Source organism: Atta colombica, unplaced genomic scaffold (genome assembly GCF_001594045.1).
Source record: "Atta colombica isolate Treedump-2 unplaced genomic scaffold, Acol1.0 scaffold105, whole genome shotgun sequence".
Lineage (NCBI taxonomy): Eukaryota > Metazoa > Arthropoda > Insecta > Hymenoptera > Formicidae > Atta > Atta colombica.
Genome location: NW_017259190.1, coordinates 4,815,863 through 4,824,776, shown reverse-complemented (window position 1 = coordinate 4,824,776; position 8,914 = coordinate 4,815,863). Strand labels below are relative to the sequence as shown.

The 8,914-nt window shown below is 27.5% G+C and overlaps 2 protein-coding genes across 4 annotated transcripts in view; one reads left to right on the top strand and one right to left on the bottom strand.

The window, feature by feature from the left end:
* LOC108690561 (integrin alpha-PS1) overlaps window positions 1–6,317 on the top strand; it is a 10,954-nt gene extending 4,637 nt beyond the window's left edge. Inside the window, exons 11-18 of one of the 2 annotated variants that reach the window (XM_018197929.1) lie at window positions 36–264; window positions 1,439–1,670; window positions 2,387–2,783; window positions 3,082–3,311; window positions 4,068–4,297; window positions 4,864–4,958; window positions 5,489–5,618; window positions 5,816–6,317. In XM_018197929.1, coding sequence (XP_018053418.1) covers window positions 36–264; window positions 1,439–1,670; window positions 2,387–2,783; window positions 3,082–3,311; window positions 4,068–4,297; window positions 4,864–4,958; window positions 5,489–5,618; window positions 5,816–6,046 — 1,774 coding nt within the window. In that variant the 3' untranslated portion in view covers window positions 6,047–6,317. The remainder of the gene's footprint in view (window positions 1–35; window positions 265–1,438; window positions 1,671–2,386; window positions 2,784–3,081; window positions 3,312–4,067; window positions 4,298–4,863; window positions 4,959–5,488; window positions 5,619–5,815) is intronic. The other variant, XM_018197938.1, reaches the window with a different exon arrangement.
* The window catches only part of LOC108690585 (post-GPI attachment to proteins factor 3), a 10,365-nt gene continuing 6,721 nt past the window's right edge, over window positions 5,271–8,914 (bottom strand). Inside the window, exons 8-9 of one of the 2 annotated variants that reach the window (XM_018197959.1) lie at window positions 5,929–6,017; window positions 5,271–5,326 (exon numbers count right to left, since the gene is read on the bottom strand). The gene's annotated coding sequence lies outside the window, so the exon portion shown is untranslated. The remainder of the gene's footprint in view (window positions 5,327–5,928; window positions 6,018–8,914) is intronic. The other variant, XM_018197965.1, reaches the window with a different exon arrangement.

Sequence of the window (8,914 nt, the reverse complement as noted above, 5' to 3'; positions counted from 1 at the left end):
TATATATATATACATACATATGTGAAACTCTGTAGTTTTGCGTTTGAGGCTTGTTGCAAGACGGAATCGCTAGCGAAAGAAGATTCTATGCAAAATCTGAAATTAAACTATTATATCGAAGCGGAAACCTATACTGGAACTAAAAAATTCTCGAGAGTTTTTTTCGGCATCAATGGTAATACGCGTCCTCATTATATAAATCGAACAGTCACCTTAGACAGCACAAAGTTGGTACACTGCCAAAAGGAAATTGTTTATTTGAAGGTAAAGTAAAATAATACTATGTTTTATGTTATTTCTGTTATTATATTTTTAATACATATATGCATGCAATTACATAATACAAAGTGTTTATTGTTATTTCGTGAACATTTAATAATTATATATGTACTTAATTTTCTAAATCGTATAGCAAAAATATCATAGATTTCACTTACAAAATTTAAAGATAAATTTCAAGTATTACGAAATCCATATTTTATAGGTCAACTATTTGATAAGGCTACTTATCTGATTCTGTCAGAATATCGCATAATAAATTGTCAATTATATCGCAATTACAGTACAAATAAGCATAGATATAGAGGAAGTTTCTGGGCGAATGAAATCATCTTTATTCTTCATTTTGATAATCACGTTGATAAATCATATATATCTTTTTTCACAGTATCGTATAGTATTAATGATAATGTTCATATGAAAACAAAAATTGTACGCGCTCATTGACGATCAAATGGTTAAAATAAAAATAAATCCATTTGAGAATAGACTTGAATTTTTATACATGATATGATAATAAGATTCAGTGAATGTTATGAGAAAAAATAAATGCTACTTAATTAATATACAAATGATCTTTATTATTCTTCAAAGTAATCCCCTGTAGAAACAATACACTTCTGACAACATTCGTATTACTTGCGGAAACTCTGTGAAAAAGTCATTTGGATATCGCTTTTTTTTTGTCACATAATTTTGATTCGAAACACATACAACAATTCTGAAATCAATATTGCATTACCGTTTTGAATCACTCTCCTTTCTCTCTTGATCCCTATTCCAGCAGACTTCTTTTTGTTCCCTAAATTAAAGGAAGCGATGAAAGAAACTCGATTTGTGAACATTTCGGACATTCAGAATTGTGTATTAATAAAACTTAAGGCGATATCCAAAGACTTTTCACAGAGTTTCCACAAGTTATACGAATGTCAGAGTGTATTGTCTCTAGGAGAAATTATGTATTTTGAAGAACAAATAAAAGTCATTTGTATATTAAATGGTATTTATTTTCTTAATAATATTCATCGAATCATCATCATTCTACTCGATTTACTTTTTTATAACCAATTTTGCTGGAAATATCAAATGATTTTACCGTCTTATCTTTATTTGTACTCTCTTAGAAGATGTAAAATTATTTATTGTGGATGTTTAACAGGAGAACACACGCGATATCCAAACTCCTATCAAATTCCGTCTGAATTATTCGCTGATACAGGAAGAGCCAGTCATGCCTCTCGAAGGTGCTCCTTTACCCGAAATGAAGAATTATCCAATACTTAATCAACAAGAAGCCGCACGTGTATTCGAGGCTGTCTTTCAAAAAGATTGTGGAAATAATGACATTTGCGAAAGCGATTTACAAGTGATAGCTAAACTGAATTTATCAGGTAGGTGTTTCTTTCTTACGTAGAATTTCACAGAAATTCAGAATTATCATAATACATACATATTTCTCCGTATAATTTTTATTAAAGTAAAATGAATTAATGTCTTTATTCTTAACTTTACTCCATTCTCGGTTAACTCTTTTCCATAAACTAACATTTTATTTTGCACTATTTCCCCATTATTTCACATTTGTCATTTGGCATGTATGCGTTAGAGGTGTGCAACACATCTCCACTGCAGGCTCCCGCTTGACTGTGATTAAAAAAAAAAGCATGAATTCTCTCGAGTTCGAGCTTTTAGAATCGAGCTTGATCCGAAATTCAAGCATAAGAAAAATGAACGTCACTGCGCATCGATCGAACCGTGTTACGTAAACGTAAATTACATACTATGCGCAAAATATTGTAAATACTGTACACAGTCAAAATACATTCTGTAATTAGAATATACACAAGAAAACGAATAGAAGTTTGAGAGTAGAGAGATTCGTGCGCAATTATATAATAAATATATAATATATATAATAAAATGGAAAAGGCATTACTCTCTCTCTCTCTCCCTCTCTTTCTCTCTCTTTCTATAGATCTATATATTTCTGTTCTGTTTATATCTGAATAAAAAAAAACATAATATAAAGCAAAATATATTTTGAGTTTGCCAGAAAAAAATTTTGCTAAATTATCTTAAATTTTGCTGATATCTCTTATTGTATTAGCTTCCTCTGTAAAACCGGACTTCTACGAGTTGCTTTTGGGCGAGAGAGAAGAGATAGTAGTGGAAGTGAATGTGGCAAACGTCGGTGAGTCTGCATACGAGGCTCAACTGTTTATCACTCACTCACAGAGTTTGAACTACATCGCCAGTAAAAGCAACGATTCCGTAATCTGCAATTTGTACAACGCCACTATAGTATCGTGTTCTATCGGCAATCCGTTCAAAAAGGATAAAACAGTGGACATACAAGTGAGATTTGATCCTAAAGGTCTCGAGGATAATGAATCGCAATTGGGCTTTATAATTTTTGCAAATTCTACATCAAAGGAAATCAAAGAGAAACAACCCACTGTGCTGCAAGCTACGGTGTTAAAACGTGCTGAACTCTCAATCAAAGGGTAATTAATTTAGTATCCGATATAATTTCAATAATGTTCTTTACATATGCGGCATTTATAATTCGTTAATTTGCTAAAAAAAAAAAAAATTTAATTATGTATAAATATATATAACTAAATTTGTATTCATCGCATTATTTTTGTATGGTATACTGCGTCATCTTTTCATCGATAAGAAATACTGTCAATGTAAACATGTACTTATACACTAATAATTGATCTATTCTATTTAATTTAAAATTTTTATTACATATACTAATATTTAAAAAAATGTATATTTATTTATTTATATTTGTAGAAGCGCGAAAACTCAGTGGGCATTTTACGGTGGCCCAGTAGTCGGAGAATCCGCAATAAAATATCTGAATGAGATAGGACCAAAGGTGTCACATATTTATGAAATATTTAACGAAGGCCCGTGGAAGATCAGCACTGTGGAAGTGCATATTTCATGGCCTTACGAGGTCGCGAATGACAAAGCGCACGGAAAATGGCTGCTCTATATGGAAGAGATGCCAATTATTCAAGGTAATACAAAATTCTTTGTTTCTTCAATTGATTTTCTTTATAATACATCAAAATAAAAAAAACCGAATAGAAGCTGTTTGTCTAATTGTAAGATTGAGAAATGAGAATTAATCATTCCATTTTTGAAATTCAAGAATTCGCCAAAGTTTTGAACTCATCATCTAAAAGACGAGCATTTTACAAGAAAGCAAAAAATGCACTCTGTGTGTGTGTGTGTGTGTGTGTGTGTGTGTGTGTGTGTGTGTGTGTGTGTGTGTGCGTGCGTGCGTGCGTGCGTGCGTGCGTGCGTGCGTGTGTGTGCGTGCGTGCGTGCGTGCGTGCGTGTTAATCATTTTAAAAATATTTAAAGCAAAAATTAATGTTTTTACTTTTAAGAGAATGAAAATTAAGTATAAGAGATTCTATTTATCTTTCTTATTAAAAAAAATGCTTTAAAAAAGAAACTTAAAATTTTTATTTCCTGCAGAGTTTGGAAGCTCATAAATAACTTCTAATTGTGAGCAATTGTTTTTCATCATTCAAGCGTTTTTCTAGGGGTTGGACAAAAAAAAATATGATAAATATAAATATGATGTTCAAGAAGAATATGTAATATATACATATATTACTACATATGTCATATTTCTTTCTATTGCATACGATTTATTCAATATATTACATTAATGCTATTAAATTAATGTGATGAAAATATACAATATTGCAAAATATTACACAAGCTAAAATAACTCATCTAAATACCTATATTAAATGATTTAGCTCTAGGAGATGGTGAATGTACATTACCACCAGGATATGTAGTCAATCCATTAAAACTACAAGATAATGTCAACTTAGACGATATCGATAACATTATACAATCATCAACTCCATCGACAGTTTTGTATAATCATACTAATCATATAAGAACAACGCGAGATACAGAAAAAGTTGTAAATACGCGAACGATTATTGACAAGGATGGACATCGACATCGTGTTGTGGCGATGGTAAGTTATCACTTATGATAAGTCACTCAATTATATTCGCAAGATACAATTAGGAGAGTCACATACAGAATTCTGAAACTAAAAAGAAATTTGTAATAAATCCCTATACAAACTGATTCATCATATATGATACATGAAATGTCATAATTCTAGATAAAAGTAAATTAAAAAGAAATACGATGGAAATATAAAAGGTTGGGCAACGAGCTAGATTATCTATATCTTTATGTTTTACAAATAAATTGTAATTGTGAAATAGGTACTCTATTTTATTATTTATTGTTAAATAGAGTATTTTCTATTTCATTATTTATTGTAAATATAAGATATTTTTTTTCAGTATTTCTATTCAAACTTCATTTTCAAAAAAGGTAGTATCAAAAATTAAAATATCCTTTATCGTTTCCGAATTTTTTAATTTTGAAAGAATTTCGTTATTCTAAGCTTTCAAAATTGAAAGCTTTTCTATTTTTGCGAATTCATTCTATATATACATTTCTATTATACATTTTGATAGTAAATGATAGTTTTTTATGAAGCGTTGATGGAAGGATCTTACATTACAGAATTGCAAAGCTGGCACAGCAAAATGTTTCGATATTACATGTTACATATATAACTTACAAAGGAAACAGGAAGCAATCATAACTGTTAAAGCGAGGTAATAATAGAAATGTAAAAGTGATTATCATTAATTGTGTCACACTAAATCATAAATAAATTTATTAACTTATTAATACGGATCACTCTTAATTATATAGTTAATATAATACTTTCAAAAAGCAAACTAATATTTTAAAGCTCAAAACAAACAAAATATGTTAACGTAAGTTAAAAAAATATACTAATATAAGTTGTAACATTATATTTTCCAAATTATATAATAAATTAAAGGAAATAGTGGAAATATTTTCTACTGTAAAATATAAAAAACATACAAAAATTCTTGAAATTATGTATTAATAATTACCCTGTAAGTAGGCGTAGCAAAATCACAGTGATTGAAGCGGCTTTGACCCCATGCGCCTACTTAAGGGTTAATATAATATATTAATGTATACTAATAAACACAATCAAGTTTTATCTTTCCCAGACAATTGAATGAGAAATTTCATTAATATTAATATTTCAGTTATATTCATTTTAATATTCTGAGCGTCTTATAATCTTCAAAGAAATAACTGATTTCAGGCTTTGGAATTCTACTTTAGTCGAAGATTATCCGAAAGTGGACATGGTTAAAATAGGTTCCAACGCTCGAATAGTAATACCTTCAAATATTGTGATACAACAAGAGAACTTGAAGGATGATTACGCAATTGTAAGCATATTTTTTAAATATACAATAAATATTTCGATACTTGATAATTGTCATATTATCAGACCCAAGATAATGATAATTGATAACAAAATTCTAATGTTGCATTTCCAATTTTAAATTCAATACAAAAAGATATGTAAGAAACATATTGAAGTTACGATAAAAATTATTTGACAGTATTCTTTTACATTATATAGGCTGAGACAATCGCTTATCCAGATCTATTGGATCAACAAGAAGCCGAGCCTGTACCAGTATGGATATATATAGTGGCTGCAGTAGCTGGCATGTTATTATTCATTCTACTTACATTAATATTGAGAAAATTCGGATTCTTCAAAAGGCGACGGCCAGATCCGACTTTATCTGGAAATCTCGAGAAACACAGAGACGATAATCCTGAAAACGAAGCATTATTCAAACATTAAGTAACTAAATAATCGAAATATAAAACATAGAAACATAAAAACATAAAAACGCAACAAACTCATGATTACTTAAGATTAAGTACTTATAGTATGGAAGAAAAAATGATGAAAAAGATGTTTATTTACGTATACAATTTATTTCTGGTTTTATACTGCCCGAATTTGAAATGCATATTTTGTACATACGCAAGAGCAGCTAAGTACACGAAGATTGACATATTGAAGTTTGTGATATTGTTATACTAAATACATTTTTTACGCACACGACAAATTTTTCTCGAAGAATGTTCAGATTCTATGTATGTATGTATGTGTGTATATACATATATATCATATAAATGCCTTAACATTACCTTTTATTAGAGAAAAAAAACGCGTGTTTAAACAGTTATTAATAATGATTATCCACAGTGAAGAAACAGACAATACAAAGCAATAATTAAAAAGTAAAGCTTTTGTGTATTATATTCGAAAAATTAAAAAAATTTCTTATGTTATGTAAAAATTTATAAAGGCATTTTTATAATTTTTATAATTATGTTAGTTTTGAAAGTTATTTAAAAATACTTATTTTGAATTAATAAATATAATATAAATAATTAAATCAAAAAATATCCATTGGCTGTTAAGGCATTTGTAATATCTATTGTATAATGAGATAGTCGTTTTATTCCAATAAAAAATATATAGCTATTATTTTTATTCATATTTTATTTATGTCATTATATATATAAAGTAGCATTGACATAATAGGAGAGGATTTATTATAAATTAAATTTATAATAAAAATCATTCTCTTCGTCCAAACACATTATAATAAAATTTAAAAGATAATTTCTTTAAAAAAATTAAAACAAAAAGTAAATAAAATTATTAAACTGGAAGATATAAAACACACGATGATTCAGAATCGAATATATTATAATGGTTTAAATGCATTAATATCTATTTATCATGTAATAGAATTATTCTTCATTATTTTTTAATTTTTACTTAAAAATATCCCCATCCACACACACACACACACACACACACACACACATACACACACACACATACAGTAGATTTAAAATCTACTTATATTAAATTATTGATTATATGCAAGGTATTCGATAAAGATTGTAACGCTTAAGGATAAATTCCAGAGACCATTTTAAAACGAAAATCCTAATACAAAAATATCGAAGCTATAATAAGTTTTTTTAATAAGCATTTAAAATTAGCAAATTATACCTTAAATATTATCATACTTGAACGCGTGACTTTTAGATGGTACGATTCGCTAACTTTAAATGCTTAACAATTCAAAAATTATAGCCTTTTTGATATAGACTTCGTATTAGAATTTTTGTCTTAAAATGATCTTTTATTACGATCTTTACCAGACACCTTGTATATAATTATTAAAGCTTTAAGCTTTGACACATTCTCTATCGCAACAGGAATACAAAATGCAAATTTTAAATATATTGTGAAACATATTAATACATATATTCGTCAAGATATTTTGGAAATTTAAATTTAGAATTCTGTATAATTGATATGAATTATTCCGTATTAACATTTTTTGTTATTTTATAAATTATTTATTATAATTTGATAAAAAAAAATCATTCATTTAGTTTGTACACGATAAAATATATATATATATATATATATATATACACATATAAAATAAAATTTAAAATAATAAAATAAAATTTTAAAATGAAAGGAAAAAATTTTTTTCGCACAAATACAATGTCATATTTATATTATTAAACTGTCAAAACTAATGATATTACGATCTCGAAAACTAATGACGTTATGATCTCTCTGCCAATATTTGTTATACTGCCCTAAAAACGGAAACAAAAATAACAAAGTTCATATATAGAGTGTTTGATAAGTAATGATAAAACTCTCGCATAGGGATAAAGCGGATTAACTAATTATAAGTGGAAAAATCCTCTACCATTTTACAATTTTCGCAACAATTAACAAGATATTAATTACTAAAACTCGCCAAATATTGTATATCTTCAATAATTTTTTACTCAAGTACTGTCAACTTTACAAAAAAAAACAGCAAATATCAAAAATTGTTTTTTTTTTCTTCATAGAATTCAGAGAATTTTTTCAAAATTTTTTAATATCGTATTTTCTCATCTTGGTAAAATAGTTGCCAATATATAGGATGTTCCAGAATAATCACCAAATATCATGGGTAGAGCGGACTAAACTGAGTCGAAAAGTCCTCTACCATTTTGCAATTTTTGCAATTGTTAACAAGATATTAATTATTAAAAATTACAGAAAATTGGTCTCCAATAATTTTTTTACTCAAATACTATAAACTTTGTAGAAAAACTGCAAAGACAAAAATTGTTTATTTTCTTTTCGTAGAACTCTAAGAATTTTTTCAGAATTTATTCAGAATTTTTTAATATCGTATTTTCTTATGTTGGTAAAAATAAGAAAATGTATACTAAAACATTGATTAAAAAATTCTGAAAAAATCTTAAAGCTCTATGAGAAGAAAATAAACAATTTTTGTCTCTCGAAATTTTTCTATAAAGTTGAAAGTACTTGAGTAAAAAATTATTGAAAACTAATATTCGATCGATTTTTAATAATTGATCTTAATTATCTTGTTAATTATTGCGAAAATTGTAAAATGGTAAAGGACTTTTCAACTCAATTTAGTAAGCTCTACTCCTATGTGAGTTTTATTGTTATTTATCAAACATCGTGTATATTACGAGATTAAAATTTGTTTATCGTTTAATAAGTAATAGTTTCTTATTATATATACATATATTCTTTTAGTGATGTTACATGCGATGAATACTATATTTATCTATAATAGGTTCTACATACATATTTGTA